Genomic DNA, 23,492 nt, shown 5'->3' on the forward strand with positions numbered 1-23,492 from the left:
TTCAATTTCAAACAAAAATAATTTAATTAATTTCTTGCATTGTTAAAAATATTAATCAAGCCGTTCTCTCTCAAGACTTGTATGCTCTACAAAGGAAAATTTCCAATCTTGGTTTTAAAAAAAGCAAACCAGTAAGCTACATTAGAGATTAGATGAAATATACAGCCTATGCAGCCACATGAGAAATAGTTTTTGCTGCCTTGTTATTACACAGGTAGTTGCTTCCTTCAGCTAAAGCCTGGAGTATTGTATTTGTTTTATGCATATTGGGTTTTGTTTCTATTACTTGGCAGGAGATTGCACTCCCTTGAGTCAGCTGTGTTCATTGGTCAGAATAAATTCCAGTATCTGACACCAATTCCATTAATCACAGACAAGCTTGAATAAGTGTCAGATAATAGAAACAAAAATATCTGGTGAATGGTGAACACAGGCTATGTATGTATACTATCCAGTAATATAGAAGAGATCTGAGATTTTTTTGAGTTCAAGGTGTATGAACCAGACTATCAAAAAGGATAAAGTCCTCCTACATAAAACACTTTAACTCAAGCAATAGGTATATGAACAAAGTAATATATACTAATATTTTTAATACTTCCACCCTGAAAGAATTTAGATGAATTTCCATGTGAAGCTATTTTGTTATTTTCTTGTTTACAAGTGATTGGCCATTTAGAATAAAAAAAGTTTGGGGATATTTCATGATTGCACTATATAGCCCAAAATTTGATTATTTGAATCAAAGTTTCTAATTAAACATCACTTTCTCAATAAGTATTACATTTCAAAATAGGGTCTAACAATTTAGAAGCTGTTCAATATAACAAGCAGCAGTAGTACCTTTGAAGAAAATGACCTTATGTAGTCATATATATATATATAATTAGGTTTTCACTATGGACCAGTGAAGGGACAGATTAGACTGAAACCTGTGTCATACTCGTTCTACTTCTAATTGGATGCTGCATAGGGTTATAGTTATTTATTTACACACCACATAGTTTTTCAACTATTTCACCAAGTTTTTTTTTTTTTTTCGAATTGGAACTTGGGGAATTTACTGAGACAAAGCTGGCTTCAATGATAGGTTATTTCAGGTCTTACAATTCAAACTGCAATGCTAAAATTTTATCAACAAATGTTGTGACCAAAAATTCATTTTAAATCTTAAACTTTGAAACACAATATCATCTAGAGATGTTATAAGACACTTTTATTCCATTATATTTTCCATATCTTTATGCATCAAAAGATCAATGGAAATATAACCTATCTACATTGCCATTTAATCTTTATGCAATTTGAAGCAACTTACAGCTTTTCTCCTATATTAATGACTTCCTTTTTTTTTATGACTGGATTTTTAAGCATTTCACATACTTCATAAAACCATGTCTAAAATCTCCAATTCCGTTCTTTCTCTGAGAGGCGAAATTTTACAACTGTTATCAAAGGTAGAATTGTCTTTTTTAAACACCTTAAGTTTATTGATTAGTATAGTAAACATATATCTGATTCGTAGAATACAGAGCTGGAGGGTGCTCTTTCATACTGGAAAATCAACTACATAATACTGTACAGTATGTTCAAATGTATATACTGAAGAACTCTGCAAAATTTTAATCAAAATCCACTTTCAGTTTGTTAAATAATTTCTTGGGAGAGCCACTGAAAGAGAGAGTGTCCTCATGATCAAATAACGAATCTCTTCAGAATTATTTCTTATAAAGGCAGTTTTGATTATGTTGATCCAAGTAATACAGTGGTGGCAGGTTGGGTAAAGGCAGAGTTTTACTTTTAGTTTCCCCAAATGCTGTCTCACCTGACTTGGGAGGGCTTGGGAATACCCAGGAGTTATCTTCCAGAGAATTTCTGCCGTAAGAATTGTGTTCCTGAAAGTATGTACCATCATTAGGAATGGATCTCTCATTGTCTGTCCATGACTGCAGGATTGCTTTCTCTGACAAAACCTTCGTATCTCCTGGTAAAGGGGAAGATGTAGTATGACAAGGAGCTTTTCCATTTGGTGAAAGAGGGGGATATCTTGTGTATGTTGCAGTAAAATTCGTCAAGTGCAGCTTGGTGCTGTCTTTCCCAAGGTCTTCAACGCATCCTACTGGGGCAGAGGCTAAAGAAAAAGCACAGGCTCAAGGTCAGTTTTCATGGCACTTGTGATAAAATACTGTAACACCTCATTGATTTGGTTGAGTTCTAGAACTGGTAATGAAATCAACATGTCCAAGTTTGTGTGGTTATTGAGGCACTGTGACCTGGAGATAAAAGATGTTCTGAGTACTGATCCTAGATTAGCTATTTGCTGATATTATGACTTCAGATACTTGTCACTTAACTGTCCCAGGTGTTACTTTCCCCGTCTGCAAAATGGATATAGTAATCCTGTCCCACCTATGTCACAAAGCTTTTAAAAGATCAAGAACTGCATATTGCAAAAATTTGGAAACCACTAAAGTTAAAATACCAATAAAGATCCTATTCTTGGTTCTTAATTGTGTCCAGAGAAGGCTTGCAGACTATTACATGTCAGTGTGTACAGGAAGAGTTGTTCTTAAGTTTTAGCATTTTTTAGTTAAATGTAATTTACCTTTGCTTAAGTCAAATCGTTTCTCCATAGACAGTCCAAAAGTAAATTTTTTTCAGAAATAATTACATTTTGAATTGGTGGGACCCACATGAAGTTTTAACACGTACATATCACAGGCTTTTGTGGATAAAGCATTTGAAATAAAAGTTGTAAAATAATCCTGTTCTTGTAAAACACACATAATAGCAAATGTTTTTATTTCTGCTATGGTCACAATATGGGTCAAGGAAAAAAAATAACAAAAACACGTGATGGCTTAGAAAAAAACTGTTTGACAGCTATTATTTAGCCACAACTAAAGAAAGCACAGGCTAAATGTCAGCTTAAAGACAGTAATACAGGTTTCTCCTCCCCTCCAACTCAACCTACCAGGGTGGAAAGATAAGTTTATCCTCAGCCCAAGAAGGAAGGCCAAGTGTAACTAAGGTTTGACTCCATGTAGTTTGAAGAACCACATTACGAGTAAAGAAGGTTTTATTGCCTTGTTTCTTGGGAAGGTACATAGGGATAGAGGAGAACTGGAACCAACAGTGTTCAGCTTCTGGACAAAGGTGACACGGAGGTCAGGAAAAAGGTGACCTCATCTCTGTACTTCTCAAAGCAATGAGTTCTGTAGTAAGGAGTGGTGACCTCAAGCCTGCACTGTCATAGGAAATGTTATGAAAGAAAACTTAGATTCCAAAGCATAAAAGAATATTACCATTAACTAGCTAGGAAGGGAACACAAAGACGAGCCACTTCTAAGTCTTGAAAGACCATTTCCCCTTTCATATTCTTTGGAAGTTATATTTATTATGCAAACAAAAAGCCACATTGAAAACTCACTGCAAAATTACTCTACAAGTCCCTTTAAAGGCAAATCTTATTTCTGTCATCAGCACATAGTCTTATAAATAACCTTGACCACTAGAGGATTCAAGAAAAAATGAACCATAAATTAGACTTGCTAAAATACCATATTATTTTCCCTGATTTGTATGTAACCAACTCTCCAGAAACTGAAAGGAATTCTGAATTTAATTTTCCTTCCCATATGCAACATTTCCCCCCACTAATAAGCACTCCTGAGGAGAACTCTTTAGGAAACACAATTCTTTTGTGTCCTCTTTAAGACAAAGTGAGGTTCAAATAACAATTTTAAATTAGATGGTGATTACTTTATAAAAAGTCACATCTCATTCCTTTAAAAAGTAAACTTTAGGGCACTCAAATTTATATTACACAACTTTTCAGAATACTAGATACAAGTGCACCGGTTTCCCCCCCCCCCCCAAGGTATTAAAAACAGCTTTGGCAGGAGTAGCCACTACTAACTAACACAGAACTCAAAAAGTTCAGTTAAGTAGTTAAATATGAAAGGCAAAGCGATGAAAATTTTTGTTTAGCCAAAGGGCATAAGGGGAGAACACCTAGTCTCTGTTTTAGTCAGCTATTCTTTAAGGAAAGAAAATTAAGTTTATAAAAAATGTAGACAACCAAATAATGAATCAAAGTTTTTTTTTTCCTAAAGCTAGTTTTTTGGTGTATTCTGTAGCAATGGAATGAAAAATTGCGTTTAGTGTCTTTTTTTTAATATATAAAGTAGCTGTGGTAAAAGGTCAACTAGAGCAAACTTTAACACCTCAGCCTTATACACATAAGCAACACTTGGCTGAGAAAAGCCACAAGGGGAAAAGAATACAGTACTGAAGAAAAAACACATCAGCAACACCTTTATGTGTGAAGTTGACCAGTATGAGACTGAAGCCAAAGCAGAGAACAGGTAGGCTGCAAATACACTATGTATATTTTGGCTTATCAAACTCATTTGATGAGATTTTGATAAGATACAATAGCTGGTTGCTCTTCAAGCAGTTTGGCTGGAATCAGTGGTTTCCGGCAAATAGTGACTTGCCTTTCTTGATTGCAGTTGGGGTTTCCAGTTTTCTTAGTAGTTCAGCTTGTACTTGAGTCACCAGATGTAAATTAGACATTTCTCTCTTCAGTTCCCAGTATGCATGCTGCATGTTATCACTGAAATACAGGGTTAAAAAAAGTTAACTCATTGTTATTTTTATGGACAAAAACGAATAAATTTAAAACAGAAATAAATAGCTCCAAGCTCCAAGTTCTTGCCACAATTAGTCTGGAGATGATATAAATTAATAAAACAATTGGAGGATATTTAATTAGGGCATTAATAAGTGAAAAGACCTAACACTTTCTGATTTGTAGCAGGGTATAATAAAAAGAAATATCCTAACTGATGAGAGTTTCTTATAGGTCTTTTCTCAGAATTGAGATTTTATTATAGCCTATGTGTAGCTGTTAATATAATTAGTAAGTAGTAAAGAATATGTTCTTCATTTGCAAATCTGACCAAGAATAAAGTTACATTAATTCATATATGGATTGTAAATTTGTACTTATCTTTTGATTGTTTCAACACTGTGAACTAAAATGACATATCAATTGCTGAATGTATACCCAAGTCCACATTAAAATAAAAATTTAGGTTTCATGCATTACATTCTTTATGTTTGACTGGGCTGTCTCATATTGTTGGTTCTAAACCAATGTGACATGACAGCACAAGACATGAAGAGCCAGATGATTTCTTGGTAAGGAAAAAGAAGCCAGAGAGGCAGGGTTATATGAGACAGAAATAAGAACTTCAAAAAGGCCTCTCCCATTTTTATAATTAAAATTATTTTACCTCAATTATCTAAGAATTTATGAATTAGTTATTTTAGATCTAATTTTTATAGGTTTTGTTTTCCATTAAACATTCTTAATTGGACATTCATGACTTTCTTCTTTTTCAGGTTCTTAAATGCAACTAATGCATTAAAATCTTAATCATGCATTCTTATTTTGTTGTACAGAAATACACAAAATATTAAAAACGTAAGAATAATCTCATAGTATTCAAACAACGATTACTGTCCCTGAGAGATATCAGTGTAATTTTAGTAGTACAGATATCAAACTAGAAAAATGTGTCACCACATACTTCAATTTTTGTCTAACCATACACAAACATTTAAACTGCAAGGGGTGACACTCTTGAAATCTACATCTAATATCCCAATTACAGAAACAACAGATATATTAAAAAACAGAATTATTTTGAATTATGTAAGGTAAAATATCTCTTTCGTCAAAATATTCCCATTCTACTCACACTATAAATCAATACAAGCAGGAGAATAGAGAAATATCTACATACTTGTTTTAGTCTGTTATGAATGTTTTTGTTACGTTATAGTGTATTAAAAAAAATCACAGGGCTTTTTACAGGTTTTTTGATAGGTGTGAAATAATTACTTCACAAAAATTAGCTATCCACATCTACTCCACCAGTAAACATCTGAGATGTTTGCTACAATGAATGTCTCACACAGGAACCTGTCTTAAGTGTGAAGAGAGCTGCTGGTTTCCTTGGTGCAATTCTGGGTACTCATCAGTATGCTTCCCAAAGAGTTACTCACATTATATAGCAGTAAACGCAAACACTGAGCACATGCTAATTCATGCAGACAGGCATGATATGAATAATACAGTTTAAAAATAGTTTATTATTGGTGTGAGACAATAAATCAGTGCCTGACTTGGAGAAAAGAAAAGCAATTACTCAAGACAGTGTTTGGATACTGAAATACCAAGCATATCCAATCATTTAAAAGTAGCTAGGCATGTAAAATAAAAAAGAAAAAATTGTAATAGAAGTGTTAAGTCAGTTTCTACTATACAATTTTCAATGCAATTTAATAAAGACTGCTTAAACTTTAGGTTAAGTTGAAAACTAGGTCACTGAGTTTAATATACATCTTGTCTTTTTGTCTTTTGCCCTTAATGTCACCTGAATTGAAAACAAACTGCAGATACAAAAAATCTAAAATTATTACTAAGTATGAGCTCTCCCTCTGGTGGATAACAAAGTAATTGCAGATAGTGTTACCCACTTAAACAGTTATTACTAAAGTGCTACAGTCTTCAAAGTTAAGTTTAATTCTATTTACTTGAACAGAATGTTTACATTAGTACTTAGGTGAGACTGGAAAGGGAAAATTGTCATCCCTCAAATTTTTAGCAGGGTTCCAACTAAACTTTTTATCTAGGTATTTTTCAGACTATGCATAGATTGTGACCCTCCATCCTCCTCCCAGTTTCCCAGCTGGGCGTACAAACGTAGTTAAGTTTTGCCTTAAATGCCACACGAGCAAAATCCTAGTAACGTATACAGCTGTCTATAAATAATTTATTTAACTACGTAAATACTGAAATATGAAATGAATGCATCCCAAATGAGAACCCTAAAAATAAAATAGATGAAACAAAAGTAATGATGGTTGACCATTTGTTATGTGCTAGGCACTTCATCCACATCCTCACACCAACTTGGCACAGCGGGTGACCTCATTTCACACATGAGAACACAGGCCTAGGAGTCTACTGGACTAATTAAAAGGTTCACTCTGTCTTAAGGAAACAATATACTACCTCATTTGCCTGGCAACATAATGGAGGAAATACAAAAAAGAGGAGTGCTCCAAAAAGAGTTTCCCAAATAGCTGAAAAATAATTCTTAAAGATATCTAAACCCTTAGTTAATGGATTTATGGAAATATCTCTATTAAATATCCCTATTCAAATGATAAATTAAGTTTACTATATTAGTATGTTCTGCTAATAAACCATTAAAGTGGTTTAAGTAACTTACAAAAATTAATAAAACACAGGAATATAAACTGGTAATGGGTATAAATGATGAGGTTTAAAAAAAATGCAGTGGGGAGTGAGACTAACATAAAAATGTATGATTCAAAGTTTACCAACAGTAGACCACAAATTTGGTCATAAGTTTTCTAGTGGCTAAGCAGAAGAGAAAAACCTAATCATTTCTGCAGTTGATGCTGCCTGTATAAGATAATCACAAACCAATTTGCAAAGAGCCACAAATGCACCTGAGCACTAAGGGAGCTATTAGGAAATGCTGAAATTACACGGTTCTCTAACATACCACGTCCTTGATATGGCTTTAACACAAAGTAACTTTTAGATAGTAGTTAAGGCAATTCCCTCTAAAAACTATTTCTCCCAGATGTTTTAAACAATTCAAGACTGCACTTGGAAGCCACAATTGTATCTGCAGTCTCAAAAACTGTACTCACCTCCTCATCACTCGCCCTCTCCCAAATCCTGGCAGAGAGATTCTTCACTGTCGTGTTAGTTATCTGTTGCCTTCAACAGATTTTTTTTTAAGGAAGTCAGCTTTTTGATACTCTCAGTGCAAGTGATCCAAATTACATAATCCCCCAAGAATGGAAGAAAAGTCCCATTCTATATCATGTACTTCAAATACACTATTTATTATATAACATTTTTATCTGATCTACTCTGATTGTAATGTATTTATCCACTCCCTGCTTCTTTCCAAAAATGTTTTGGAATGGCTTATACAAACGGTAGCAAAAGTAATAAGGGCAAACCTAGGCTGACAGGAGAAAAGAGGATAATGTTGACAACATAATTTTAAGAAACAGTTATATGGACATTGTACTAGACACATTGTTTAAAACAGAAAAGAAAAAACTTCCATGCTGTAAACCTGGATAAAATTTGAAGGCATAATTGAAGTACTATTCAAATGGCAGGGCTGAGTAGTTGCAACAGAGACTGTATGGCTAGCTCATAAGCCTTACAATATTGGCTGCTGGTACTTTATAGAAAAAGTTTGCTGAGCCCTGATTTCAAAGAATGGCTACATGTCATTTCCTCAAATTACTTTCCCCAACTGATTATTTCTCCCCAGCAGGTGTTCGATAGGAACAATTCATATTATTTACTTAGGTCAGTAAACTTTGGACATTAAATGATCAAACACTAAAGCCAAGTCAGTATTTTTCATCAAATGGAAGGTCTCCATGTTTCTAACATAGTATAAACAAAAATAACTAGGTAATTTAAAACACAGAACTTAAGCAACTTAAGTAAAAATGATAAGTACATGGGAAAAGGGTTGAAGTTAAGCATGTGAACTCTGATAGCTATTCCTATTCTTACCTTAAGAAGGAATCAGTCTCTTAAAATTTATGCTATCCAAAAGATTAAGGTTGCCCAAGTTAGTCCTGAATATAAAAATCGCTAATTTTTCATGTACAAATCAATAGCACAAAATACTTCCACGTAGCCAGTTCCCTAAAATCCTATCTAAAATATTACTAAATATTCAGAAACTTTGTTTACAGCATCTCAATGTGCAACTTTCTACTAAAAAGTTCACGCCTGCTGTTAAGTAACAAATCTTTTAATAAATATATTATGATAAGTATCCAAATAGTACCTATTCGGTATCCAAATAGTACCTATTCGTTTTGTTTTTAAGGTTAAAAAAAGAAATCAAGGTACCTACACAAAGTGCAATGGAAGAGAACATGTATTACTCTGTTACATAACGCTCATACCTTGAAATGCTTAGTCTTTGGAGGTCTCTGATCTTCAGATTGTCTTCCTGATACGGATCCTGTCATTTGTTTAAAAAAAAAAAGTTTAAAATTTGTAATTTTTTGCATTCTATTTAATCTCAACGTTTTATTACCAGAGATACGTTTCAGCTTTTATAGATTACATCAATAACTATAGCAGCATAAAACTAAATTTCATGCTCAGTTTTAATAAAATATTTCCAACCCATATCAAATATTTCTAAATCTCTTCCAATTAAAGCATTAAAGCTTTAATTTTCTTAAAAAAATAAAACTGAGTTGGACACCATGGCACACATCTGTCATCCTACACTGTGGAAGGCCCAGGTGGGAGGATCACTTGAGCCCAGAAGTTCAAGACCAGCCTGAGCAAAATAGCAAGACCTCAAATCTACAAAAAATTAACTGGGTGTGGTGACCTGCGCCTTTAGTCCAAGTTACTCGGGAGGCTGAGTCAGAAGAGTCGTCTGAGCCCAGGAAGTTCAGTCTGTGGTGAGCTGTGAGCACTCTAGTCTGGGTGACAGAGTGAGACCCCAACTCAAAAAAACATGCTCTCACGTAAAAAAACTTGGAGTTTTACAAGTAAATTTCTAAAAACACCAATCTGAAGTTTATACTTTAAAAAGTGTAACACATTTATCACATTACTGTTTATTCAAGCTGAATGAATTCCAAAGGAAAATGGGAGTTCTCTGGTATTTACTTTTTGTACTATTATTTTTTTTTTAAAAAGTAACAGAATTCTAACAAGTTACTATTTTAAAAGAGCAGCATAAATTTCCTCTCTCTCTCTAGATACAAAAAAAAAAAAAAGACCTGGCAAGGATGTCATAAATCCCCATTTACTATGAAGTTTTAGTCCTTTATTCTTTTATTTATTCATTCATTCATTCATCTTTTTGAGACAGGTTCTTGCCATTTACTCTTTTTTTTTTTTTTTTTTTTTTTAAAAGACAGGGTCTTGCTGTCACCCAGACTGGAGTTTAGTGGCATAATCATAGGCTCCCTTTTACCTCAAACTCCACGGCTCAAGCAATCCTCCCATATCAGCCTCTCAGGCAGCTAGGACTACAGGTGTGCACAACTGCACCCGGATAATTTTTAAATTTCTCACATAGATGGGGCCTTGCTATGTTGCCCAGGCTAGTCTCAAACTCATGGTCTCAAGAGATCCTCTGGCCTTGGCCCCTCAAAAGTGCTGGGATTGCAGGTGTAAGCCACCATACCCAACCAGTTTCAGTAGTATATTTAGGTTGCAGACATGACAGAAGAAAAGTAAAAAATACTTTTAAATATGCTCTAGACAACTCTGCAGCATGCTTGCTTACAATACATTCTCATTAAGGGTCTGTAACAAACAAAAATAACTGTCACAGGTACTAAGTCTACTGGCAGAAGTGGCCAGTATAAGAGAACAAAATTTAATTTTACTATTTCTGACATAATCTAAATTATATGTTCTAAAGTGGGACATTAGAAAACTACACAAGGATATGAGTACTCTGAACCTCAAAGAGTAAAATTTCAAAAATGATTCATCTAATGGGAGTTAATGCATTTCTGGATCTCTAATTTGAATACTATTACAATTAAGTTGCATCTTAGGGAGCCCTATGGAAAGGGGAAACAGAACTGGTCCACAGCCAGGGGCAATATGACCAAGAAGGTACATATCCTTAGATATTGTTCTTTCCTTTTTTTTTTTTTTTTGGTGAGAAAGCAGGATTTATTGAGAGGACAGAAAAGCTCCCACAGTGGGAGGGAACCCGAAGGGGTTGTCCTCTTGTTTTCTATAGGAAATAAAAGAATCAGATCAGATCACTTTTAGATTCTTTGTATTGTTAAGTAAGAAAAAAAATTAAAACTAGCTTGTACTTAAGCACATGTGTTCATTGGAAAACTCTCATTTTTAAAGCCAACAATATTTTAAAAATCTGATGGGATAGGAAAATATTTTTCCAGCGACAGTCTAGCAATTCAGAAAGCCAGACATAAATCAGCAATACGCTCAAAGGGATGGTCTCTAGTATTCAAAGACCCAGCTCCTGGCCAACAGTCATTCTACCATGTTCTAAAGGTGGACATGGATCTGTTTTCCAACTAGTGCAATATGATGTGGGCATTTCACATAAAGAGTGGCCCATGGCTACAAAATCTTGGGAAACAACGTTCAGGTTATACAAGGTCCTACACCACAGGACTTTTCAGAACCTTTACTATACTAGAGTACACTGTGAATGTATAAATGGGCTATTATTAGGAAGCTTAGACATCTTCTAAACCAAATCCATTTTTAATGATCCAGTGTTTTTTATGCTTCTTTGGTCCTAGAGTCTTTCTCACAGGATCAGTTGTACTGAATGTAAATGGCAGGGATAGGGGGGATAGAGAAAGTCTAAAAGGCCCACACTGGAATGCCCCTGGAACCTCATGAACATCAAATGCATTCATTAACTAAATACTTAAAAACAGCAGCACCACATGATGGATACTAGTACATACTTCAAAACCTATTATTATAAAATACGTTTCATAGAAAATGCCATCTTAAAAATATGTGTGAATATGGCTCGAGTAATGAAACATGGATTTCTTTCCTTGGCTTGCTCTCAAACGATTCCCACGTCCAAGAGGGCAGTCAGCAACATCTATGAAAAAAGCGTTGAAAGTATGCACCGCATGGCATCAAGATTTCAACTTGAAACTGTTTATAAACTGGTATTTCCGCTATTCCTTTTCCTGGTTCATTTTTAAAGTATTAGTAGTGAGCATTTTTTACTTCACAGCCTCACCTCAACCCTAATAAATGCCTGTGAAGATGAGGTCCATGTTTTAAGTATTTCTTTTTCTAATTTTTCAATATTCGTCTCTTATCTCACCTTCAGCTCTTAAAAGTTTCTTGTCTTTCAGATTTAATTTCATCATCCATTAAAGAAAAGTGATTTCTAAAGTTTCTTCTACCCCTAAAAGTCTGTTTCTGTGATTTTGGTTACCACACATAAACTAAAAGCAATTTACTCTCTAGCACCATCTAGTGGAACTGAAAATCAGAAACTTAAACTGCATGTAATTCACATACACAAATACCTAAAAGCACTGCTTTTCTGGATTACTCTAAGTTTTCTTTAAAAAGCACTTACTTACTGAATACACTGTACACTGGGTAGTATGCTAATTGCTTTGCATATACTAATTAACCCCAGGAAAAAAACCTAGGTATTTAATGTTGTTTATAGAGAACAAGTTCCAAGAAGTTAAATGACATTCCTAATGTTGCATAGTTAATAAGCACCACAATTATGAGCCAAGTTTCTATGATTCTATGGTACTACTTGCTACTCTATGACAAAATATTCACTAATGCTATCAAATTATTTCAAGTAAGTCGGGCTCAGCCTGTAATCCCGCGCCTTTAGGAGGCTGAGGTGAGTGGATTGCCTGAGCCTGCGGGTTCGAGACCCGCCTGGGCAGCGAGACCTCATCTCTACAATAAATCAAAAAATCAGCCGGGCATGGTAGCGCATGCCTATAATCCCGGCTACTTGGAAGGCTGAGGCAGAAGGATCGCCAGAGCCCAGCAGGTCGAGGCTGCGGTGGCCGGGAGCGGCCACTGCACTCCAGTCTGGGTGACAGAGTGAGACTCCAACTCAAAAAAAAAATTATTTCAAGTAGAATGTATATATTGACAGTTATAATTTAGAACTCTCTTCTTGCAAGCACATCTTTTTGAAAGGGGCTTCTCAGTGGCTACAGCAACTGGGCTTGCAGAACAAGATACTGGAAGACTTTGAGGGAATTATGGTGTGTGGTCACAAGTTCAAAGCCAGGAAGATGTCAAGTAGGGGGGAAAATTGGTTCTAACAGGAGTTGACAGGAATTTTTGTAGTGTTTCCCTTTTATAAGGGCTGGGGGCACCAAAGCAAGTTCTTGTTGCCCAGTGCAAGATAATTCATCTGGTCAAGGGCAAAGCAAAACGCTGTATTATTTTCAAAGCTATCTCATTCTTATCCAGTGGTCATCTTTCTTTAAAAACTACATCACAGAAAAGAGAAGTGTCAGCTCCATCTGTTGACACCTGAGGGCAGAATCTGCTGGCAGCAGAAAGTATGGAAGGAGGCTTTCAGGGGTGGCATTCCAGAGAACAGAGAATAAAAAGCACAGTTCCTCAACAGTCTTTGAATGCTCTGATGAGCAAAATGGTTGAGCTGAGGAAAAAAATTACATAACTGGTTATACTTTAGTTTGAAGTACATAAATGCATAAAAAGGCCACTTCCTCCAGACTAGAGAGTTTTTCACTCTGCTTTAAGCTCTCACACTCCCCTGCATCCATGTCATTTCCTTTTTTATTCTCAGCACTGTCATGCCATCTGAAATCACATACCCAAGCTAGTTAGAATCCAATCTAAAGTATTAGTAAACAAACTCTTGGGGAAGACCTGAGAGGCAGTTTGTACTATAGTTGAGGAATTCAGGCTAACCACACCACCGTAGCTTGGCAAGTTTTTATTGTTTTTCCCTATTCTTGAATTCTTGGCTATTTGCTAGTAGTTAAAATTGTCCCACAAGTTTTAGTCTTCTGAAAATAAATGGGTTCTGTAAAGTTTCCTTTGTTGTTGGTAGTCTTAAGGGAAAAAAAGGAAATCTAAAAATCAAGTTGTCTTTTGTGAAATCTAAATTAATCAAATTAAAAGGTGAATAAAATGAAAAACTTAAAATCTGAGTTCTCTTTAAACTTTACAGAGAAAATAAATAACTCACGAAAACTGAAGGAAAGGGAGTTGAAAAGAACAGTTACAACACACTAATAAGGTTTTTAAAAAATAAACATTTTAAAAAACAAAATTATATAATTTGAGAATCAAAGTAAAAGCATATGGTGTGTCAAATTTTACCAGAAATGGTTCAAGAAAAAGATAAACATGAATTTTTCAGGAACTAGAACATTTCTAAGTAGTTACAAATTATGTTAACACTATGGTTTAAAACATACTTAGCTATAAATCCTACATATGATAGACAGAGAATACTGAATTTCTCAATTTAATAATTCTGTAGTACCTTTTGCTTAGCTTTTTGTAGTTCTATTTTGAGATCACTACATTCTTTTCTCTTTAGTTCCAGCTCCTGTTCCAAACCATGAATCTTCAGGTCGTAGCTCAACTTTTCCACCTCCCAGTTTGATGACGGTGGATTTAAATTCCTCATCACTACAGAAAGGATGAACACCAAAACTGTTACCTTTGCCTTCTATGTTGACTTCAATTTTAGAAAGGTTATGCTGATAAAATGTAGATAATAAAAAAAAACTAATATGAAACATATACAATTAGTATTTCTTAAAAAATAGTAATTACTTTCAAAGATCTATGCTAATGAGAGTAAGAGATACAGCAATCTTGTTTTAGAATATGCTAATTATCCCATCTATGATTTTCTATAAAGTTAAAGTTCAAATTTGTCAGTCTGGAATTTTAAAAGATACCACACTAAAATCAAGCATATGTTAAAACTGCAGACAAGCCGGGCTCAGTGGCTCCGCCTGTAATCTCGCGCCTTTGGGAGGTTGAGGTGAGTGGATTGCCTGAGCCCATGGGTTCGAGACCCGCCTGGGCAGGCGAGACCTCATCTCTACAATAAAATCAAAAAATTAGCCGGGCGTGGTAGCACGCGCCTGTAATTCCGGCTACTCGGAAGGCTGAGGTGGAAGGATCGCAGGTCAAGGCTGCGGTGGCCGGGAGCGGCCACTGCACTCCAGTCTGGGTGACAGAGTGAGACTCCAACTCAAAAAAAATAATTAAAAAATTTTTAAAAACTGCAGACAAATCAATAATCTATTTTGCATAAGTCAAGGTTATGGCAGTGACAAAAATGAAAAAAAACAGAATAAATGGAATCTCAGCTGATCATTCTAAACTTATACTCAGAGAGTAAATAAAGTCTTACCAACAGGCCTGGAACATGATGTCAAAACAATTTTTTGAATAAACATTTCCCTGTAGAAACCTAGAACTGGATAGTCCTTTATCCTGAACTTAGTACCTTAGACTTTCTATTTATAAAAAGTCCAACTAGCTACATAAGAGATTTCAACTGTCTCCTATCAGATGGTCTCTCAGAGGCCTACCCTTTAGCTTGTCTCATTTGGAATGTTCAGGCTATTTTCCATATCCCCCAGACCTAACTTTCCACCCCAACATTTCAACTGCACTATTTTAACAATCTTCAGAAAGAAAAAGGAAAAATTCTGTATGTACTCCACGAGTGTATCTAACTGTGGGCAAGATGCTCAAAGAGGGAAAGGCCAGGACACACAGTGGGTTAGAAATTTTGGCTTCGAGCCGGGCTTGGTGGCTCAGCCTGTAATCCCGCGCCTTTGGGAGGCTGAGATGAGTGGATTGCCTGAGCCCGCGGGTTCGAGACCCGCCTGGGCAACTTGGCGAGACCTCGTCTCTACAATAAGTCAAAAATTAGCCGGGCGTGGTAGCGCACGCCTGTAGTTCCAGCTACTTGGAAGGCTGAGGCGGAAGGATCACCGGAGCCCAGCGGGTCGAGGCTGTGCTGGCCGGGAGCGGCCACTGCACTCCGGTCTGGGCGACAGAGTGAGACTCCGACGCAAAAAAAAACACAAAAAACAAGTTTTGGCTTCGGTTTCTGGGGTTCTACTCTTTTCCTCCTCTACTTTGTCACAAACTAGCCCTGAATAAAAAACATCAAATCTTCGCTAGGAAAAGTGCAATGCAGAGCTAAGGAAAAGGTAAAAGAGATTGATACTGTGTGAAAGGAGAAAAAAGAAATTAACATAGCCCTAAAATTAAAAAAATAAGCTAAGGCCTTAGCATACAGATGAAGAAAACTGATAATGTATGTAACACAAAAAGGAAAATATAATAATTCTGTTAGAATATTTATAACAAGTAAGTAGCATACCCTGCTGAGTTTCCACCTCTGTCCTTAGCTGGAGGAGTTCTACTTCTTTAGATTGTAGCTGTTCGTTCAATATTTTCAAAGATTCAGAGTTGTCTTTATTCTAGTTAAGAAGGGAAAATGCCAAATTACATTCAACAAAATCTATAGGTTGGTATTATATAGTAATTTTCAGGTAGACATTGAAAAACTCATTCTAGCCTTTAAAAGCAAGGTAAGGAGAAAATGAGCTCAAGCTTCTCATGAATCTCTTTTTTTTCTTTTTGCTAGCTGAGGATATTATTATGCATTAGCTTTTTTTTTTTCTTTTTTAATAGCATAATGACTAATTCTATCAGGTCAAACTTTTTCAAAATAAGTTAGTGGTACTAGATGTATTCTTAAACATTATTACATACTAAGTATTTATTTTGTATAGAAGTAACAAATATTATTATTAAACTTTCCATTTTGACTTCAACATATACAAATGGTGCCAAAAAAATGTATATGCATCTTAAGAAAAAAACTGTATTAAAATTGTAATACTCAATAAGATGAATACAAGTCACATTTGGTCTCTGCAATTACAAGAGGTGTTCAAAGTAGTTGCCATCCAGCATCCAGACACTTCTGATTACAGTGAACAGCTCTTAAAATATGTGTACATTTTTGTAGCAACCCCTCGGTATATTTTAAATGTTTAATTACTAAATGCAAATACTTATTTCTAATTTTAAACTTCTTATATGAGAAAGACTCATTTGCAACATACAGATGTCATTCTTTTCAAACCAACTTACCATTTTATCCAATTTGCTCTTCAGATTATCTCTATCAATGCAAACTTCTCGATATGCATGATAGGCTTTATTTACTTGTTCTCGTCCTACAGAACTTGTTTCTTCATCTAATCGAGCTCCTATAAGCTAATGGCATGAAATTATACACATAAAAAATAAGTCAGACTTCTGATGGCTCCATGTCTTCTTACTTTAATTGTAATGCAGGGCTAAAGCCTGGATTATAATTAGGTGAACATTGAACTTGCATATAATTAATCTTTACTGACTAACAAAGCAAAAAAAGTACAGAATATTTTTAAAAGCCTTCTATTCTATGCTTTCACTTAATCAGTATTTTATACTTCATGTTATCTGCTTTATAGCATATTAAATTATCATAACTACAACAGAGTACGGTATTCTTCTGAAGTGTTTAGGTGCTTTCCAAGTCAATAGTATCTAATATCCAGGATTAGAAAAAGTATCACGTTAAGGCATACTTTCTAAGGAAAAGACATGCTAGTTTATCATTACAAAATAGGAATTAATAGGATTGCTGTGACAAAAAACAGAAATATTTCCAATGTTAAATATATACCAAATCCCATTTTCTACCCAACTTTAAAATAAAAATAGCAATGAGCTCCAAAATGTTCCCTTCTCTCATTCTAACCAGTATGTTACAAATTTACTTAACATTAAAGTAAAAAAAAAATCATATGAATACAAAGAAATTATGATTATTTTTACAATGAACTCTTTGCGTCTTGCCTCCCGAAAATAAACTGAATTATATCAGGTACCACCCTCAAGTTTTTTTATACAGGAAAATTCATTTCCCTTGCTGCTAAGAATCCATTTTCTTTACCCTTATGGAAGCTGCTATTTGTGAGAGTCAAATGCACTGATCTGATCTGAAGAAATATAAACTAAGCCAAGTTAAAACTTTAAAACTCAAAAATAAATGGATTTTGAAGAAGTTTCCCAACACATAAAACCAAGTTAGGTTTTGTGATCTATATTGAATAGGCTACCTTGCTATATATTCTATAACATTTAGGTATGTCACTATTACTTATGAAAATGTAAAGAGAAAACATTAATTTATCAGTCAAAAGTATTATTCCTATCAATGTGTTATATATATTTTAAAAAGGAATGTTGAGATCCTAGTGAAGATATTATTAAATGTATTAATGTATTATGAAAATGTTCCAGAAACTTCTTCCTTTGACACTTAATTTCCTTTGTGGGTATGTTATTTTCTGCACAGATTTTAAAATTCTGAATAAAATACATAGAGTTATACAGTGAGACAATCTGAAAAAAGAAGAAAGGAAATTATTTGGAATACAACTCATCCAAGTTGTTTAATCCTCTTTTACAAATATTCACCAAGCACATGGTGTGAAACACAGGAGGACAAGTAAAACATCTAGAGTTTTGAGATTAGTAGTGAGTAATCCTTGAAAATTTAGTATAAACAATATATTGAATTATTCATTATGACATGAAACATGATGGTAGAAAATAAAATTACCTTTTCTTCCAAAAATCTTATTCTTTTCTTTAACAAAGAGTTCTCTTTTTCTGAATCCTTAAGTCGTTTTTTGATGTCTTCATATGCAGTAACAAGGGCAAAATGAGAAGCCACAGACTCATCTCCTGAATATATTGAAACTGGAGTCACTGGATCTCTCTTTTCGTGATTCAGAATGCAGATATCATCTTCTACCAGTGCATCCATGACAGCTATTTAAAAGAAAATAAATATGAATGAATAAATGAGCAGGAAAAAAGGTATCTTTAGAATAATATAGCCGGGCTCGGTGGCTCAGCCTGTAATCCCGCGCCTTTGGGAGGCTGAGGTGAGTGGACTGCCTGAGCCCTCGGGTTCGAGACCTACCTGGGCAGGCGAGACCTCATCTCTACAATAAAATAAAAAATTAGCCGGGCATGGTAGAGCGTGCCTGTAATTCCAGCTACTTGGAAGGCTGAGGCGGAAGGATCGCCGGAGCCCAGCAGGTCGAGGCTGCGGTGGCTGGGAGCGGCCACTGCACTCCAGTCTGGGCGACAGAGTGAGACTCCAACTCAAAAAAAAAAAAAAGAATAATATAAATGCTGGGACAATGTTTAAATAGTCCTATTTCCTTCAGAGGCAGTACAGCATAGTGGTTAACATTATAGACTCTGGTATCAGACTGGTTTCTAATCTAACGTCTACCAGTTAGTGCTTGTATGACTCTGGGCAAGTTGCGTCACCTCTTTGCCTCAGTTTTCTTACTTAAAAGTACAGAAAAATCACAGCAAATACCTCATAAAGTCTTTAAAATATTAAATAAGGTCAGGTTTGGTGGCTCATGCCTGTAATCCCAGCACTTTAGGAGGCCGAGACAGGAGGACTGCTTGAGACCAGCAGTTCAAGACCAGTTTGGATAATATATCGAGACCCTTCTGTACAAAAAAATTTTTTAAATTAGCTGGGCATGGCAATGCATGCCTATAGTGGAGGCTGAAGCAGGAGGAGTTCTTGAGTCCTGGAATTCGAGGCTGCAGTAATCTATGATCATGCAATTATCACCCAGCCTGGACAACAGAGCAAGACCCTATTTTACAAAAAAAAAAGAAAAAAAGAAAAAGGATTTAAATAGTTTGATATCTATAAAGCATTTAAAGCCATAATCCAATATTAGTAAATTCTATATAAATCTGAAACATCACTTGGATTAAAACCATCAAAATGTTTAAATACTTTATGCCCACATTTCTACTTAGATCTATCAGTTGCCAGTTTATCATTCCCAAATTATAAATTTTCAAGAATTCTTTGAGCATAATTCATTACAACACATTATTACAGAAGTCTTAATACATACCCTACTATATTCTTTCCTTACTAGTAATTGTTTCTATATTATAGAAAGTAATTTCACATTCATGAGCTCATCACATTAATTTTGGAAAGTCAGATACAACATATTTATAGGCAAATATATCTATATGTAATCATGCAAATATTTTATATATGACAATTAAATTTTGTTTCATCTTAGAGATTTATTTAAATATAAATTAAAAAAGAATGAAAATACTGAAGTGAAAGATGTTGACAATTACTGTTGAAAACAGTGAAATTCCGAAGAAGATAACGGAGAAAGAAGGGCACAATCAGTGAGCTAAGGTGGGACAGAAATGAGAACAGTAGTACCTAAGGCTTGGGGAGAAACACAAGGAAAAAAAGATCACAACATTATTAAATCAGAATTTTTTTAGAATGTCTAAAATTTCAGTCTTTACCATAATCAACGTTGAAAGAACCTTCATTTCTACATTACTAGGGTTTGAGACACTAGGAAAAGTATCTTCTGACATCAGATTGATCTTTCTTCTAAAGTCTATAATACTCAACGATCTATTACAGAAACAAAGAACTGAGTACCACATGTTTTCACTCATAAGTGGACCTGGAACATTGACCGTAATAGTATAAAAAAGGGATTGGCAGTAGCGGGATACTGCTGGGGAAGGAAGGGAGGTGGGGAGGGATGAGGGAGGAACATCAATAAATAAAAACATCAATAAGGGTACCTGATTTCACACCAGGCAAAGTGGGACAAAACAAAGGTCCAAACTTTACCTGTAGGATAACCACTTGTATACCTAATCCTGAATTGTATCCCACATCATTAAAAATTTTTTTTAAATGTGATTATCCCACATTTACCATCTTTATATATATATATAATTTACTGATCACTTACCATATACCAGGTACTAATGCTATTACTTCTTAGGTAGGTATATTCTCAAATATAAACAAAGTCTTAGAAAAGCTAAGTACCTTACCTATAGCTACATAATTAGTCGGTGGCAAAGCCGAGATGTAAACCCTGCTAAGCTGTCTTTTAAATCTATGCTTTTAAAATAGCATTCTGAGAGGCAACACAAAAGAGATTCTGATTTTTCTAATAAGAATCTGGACAATGTATAACCCTCTGGTAGAAAAAACACTCACCCAAGATTCAGAAAAACAGATTCCAGCCTAGGATCTGCCACCCTGATTATAGATTAGTTCACTCCTCTCCCGACCTAAATTTTCCTACCTATAAAATGATGGGGTTAAGCCAAGCATGGTGGCATGTGCCTGCAGTCCCAGTTACTGGAGAGGCTGAGGTGGAAGGATTGCCTGAGCCCAGGATTTCAAGACTGCAGTGAGCCGTGACTGTGCCTCTATATTCCAGCTGGTGACAATGAGACCCCAACACAAAAATAAATAAATAAATGAAATGAAATGGTAGGGTGAGACTATATCACTAAGATGCCACCTTCTTAGATTGTTTGTGAAGGCAGAAGTTTCATCCAAATACACAACAGCAACCTACAATGTCTGCTTATCATAAATGTCTAGAAACAGAGTAAAAGGTAGGTATACACATTACCTCAAGTTCACACCACACTTGGTAAGAAAAGTAATATCACCACCCCAACAAGGAAACCGAGTCTAAAGAGGTGACATGAATATGCCTATAATCACAACAGCAGTATGTGACAAAGCTAGGGTTTGAATCAAGGCCTATATGGGAGACTCTGTATTCTACATTGCCTCCTGAAGTGAACCTTATTTAGAATTTCCATCAGCTTTCTACCTCTGAGAAGTGAGAATAGTCCACTTCATACCTCTAGTATTGTCAAGATACTAGGGAGCAAGAATGAAGTCTTAAGGAGGCGAAAAGATCAACATTCACTCTTCTTTCCTCTATCTGTAATGAATAAATTAGGTGCAGACACAGCCTAGCTAGTTCATAAAGAAGTGATCATCAAGTGCCTCTTTTTCAAGATGCTATCGTTTAATCTATGGACATTAGACAGTCAAATGCTCTGTAATTCAGTGAGTACCCCAAAATGTACTCAGCATCAAATACACGATATGAAAAACTCCATTTTCATTTTTATGAGTTATCCCACTAACTGCATTAGTCCAGAAATCAGTCTGTATGGCCGGGTGGAATCTTATGACTCTCAGGGTTAGCGCAGGTATGAAGGGCAGTCTACTTCTTTTCATTCCGTTCAAAAAGTAATACATCTCGGTGCCACTAGGCACCTATTACACATTAAATATTACTGATTTTTATCAATAGTTATTTTCCAACAGTAGTAAGACAACTATACCTCAATTCTGAATATACATGCCACAAAACAGAAAAAAGTAAGTTACATTTACATAGTTCTCTATCACTCCATGGGTTATAAAAAACTTCATTGTCTCATTTTACTTAATAATCATGACAATGTTCTATGTTGGTAATTAATAGCAATTGTTTATGGTATACCAGGCAGTAAGCTTCGCCTTTTAGGGGAACTATGCCATTTTTTCTTCATAAGAATTCATTAATCTACATAACACCTCTGAGGTGGGCAACTCTCCCCACATTACAGGTGGAGAAACTGAGACATGCAGACAATGGAAAATGGGGGAGGCAGGAATGAAAATCAGGCTGCTGACTCCAAGCCAGTCCAACTCTAAGAAACTGCTTTGGTGCGTTGGAAAGTATTACCTCCATTTTAGAGATAAGGAAAATGAGGAAGAAGTTCAGCCTCTTGCCCACTGTCAAGTGAACTAAATGGAAAATCCGCACTCCGATGGTGTTTTGACCGAATCCAGTGTCCTTTACAAACATTATCGCATTAAAATTTTGTGTCCATCCCATGAAGGATGCACCATTGCCAATTTACACATGAAGGAATGACGGATAGTAACAGACTGGGCAATTTGGCATGATGTTTTTAGAGAACCGGAATTCAAACAATGCCTTGAGATCTTGCTCAATCCAATGCAAAATTCCATCAATAAGACAGAAAGTGTCTTCCGTGCTTAAGGAGCAAGGGTCAATTTTAATCCTGGTAGCCTATGCCTTTGATCACCTTAGCATGTCTCCAATACGTCCTGGGGCAATTTTATGTGTTGACTTGTATTACGGTTTCCGTGGGTATTTTAATCTCACTTTTGAGGGTAGAGTTTCTTGAGCGTGGGGACGAGGGCGTTGGCCTATCTTGCATGTAGTAGTCACTCAACTGAAAACCGGGCTGAATACCGTACACAAGGTAGACACTGAAGAAACGACGAATGCCCACTGACAGCCCTCGCAGAAGGGCAGGGGGTCAATATGCACTGCAAAGATGTCCTGGGCAGTGCTGTCCTCACTACAAGTCCCTCTTTCCTTTCCGTATAAATGACATCTCAATGAATGGGGAAAAAAATGAAAATAAAACTAAGGGCGCCCCGGTCAGTGGGCGCACGGAGAAGCAATGAGCAACAGGGAGAAGTAAAGTCAAGGATCAGGAAGGGCCTGGAGCAGCTGCGGTGTGGGGGTGCAGGGGCAAGGGATGCCCAGGGGTGGGCCGCTCCCGAGGCCAAGGAGGGGGGGCGCGAGAAACATGACGTGTCTCTTTGGAGCGGCCACCGCACCGCCCGCACCCGTGTCCTCGGCCCGGCCCCAGCGAGTCACTCACCCCGAAGCCAGGCTACGGAGGGCCGCCCCCAGGGCCGCCGCGTTCCGATTCCCCAGTGTTTGGACACGGACCGAAAACAAACAGGGTCGCCAGGGGTCACCGCGGGCTTCCGGTTTCCTGGAAGGCACCGCCGCTTCCCCAGCGAAGACAGCCGCTCCGAGGGCGCCGCGGGGGGATTCCCATCTCTTCTGTCTCGGCTGCGCCAGACCCGGCACCGCCC

The 23,492-nt window shown here is 36.2% G+C and overlaps 1 protein-coding gene across 2 annotated transcripts; it reads right to left on the reverse strand.

The window, feature by feature from the left end:
- On the reverse strand, positions 1-23,481 carry AZI2 (5-azacytidine induced 2). Of its 2 annotated transcripts, none has more exons than XM_008052729.1 (8): positions 23,273-23,481; positions 18,303-18,514; positions 16,781-16,906; positions 16,002-16,101; positions 14,133-14,281; positions 9,052-9,110; positions 4,500-4,618; positions 1-2,131 (listed from the first exon to the last, which is right to left on the reverse strand). In XM_008052729.1, the coding sequence occupies exons 2-8, from the start codon at positions 18,507-18,509 to the stop codon at positions 1,719-1,721; spliced, it is 1,173 nt and encodes a 390-aa protein (XP_008050920.1). In that variant the 5' UTR covers positions 18,510-18,514; positions 23,273-23,481; the 3' UTR covers positions 1-1,718. The 2 variants fall into 2 exon arrangements, with proteins under 2 accessions (XP_008050920.1, XP_008050921.1); XM_008052730.2 differs by lacking the exon at positions 23,273-23,481 and adding an exon at positions 18,669-18,693.
- Between the last annotated feature and the right edge of the window lie 11 nt (positions 23,482-23,492).

This window comes from Carlito syrichta, unplaced genomic scaffold (genome assembly GCF_000164805.1).
Source record: "Carlito syrichta isolate Samal-C Ts95f unplaced genomic scaffold, Tarsius_syrichta-2.0.1 Scaffold287385, whole genome shotgun sequence".
NCBI lineage: Eukaryota > Metazoa > Chordata > Mammalia > Primates > Tarsiidae > Carlito > Carlito syrichta.

Coding starts and splice junctions, on each gene's coding strand:
- AZI2 (XM_008052729.1), bottom strand. CDS start 18,509: ATGGATGCACTGGTAGAAGATGATATCTGCATTCTGAATCACGAAAAG. Junction 16,907..18,302: donor TAAGATTTTTGGAAGAAAAG/GTAATTTTATTT, acceptor TCATGCCATTAG/CTTATAGGAGCTCGATTAGA. Junction 9,111..14,132: donor TACAAAAAGCTAAGCAAAAG/GTACTACAGAAT, acceptor AACAAATGACAG/GATCCGTATCAGGAAGACAA.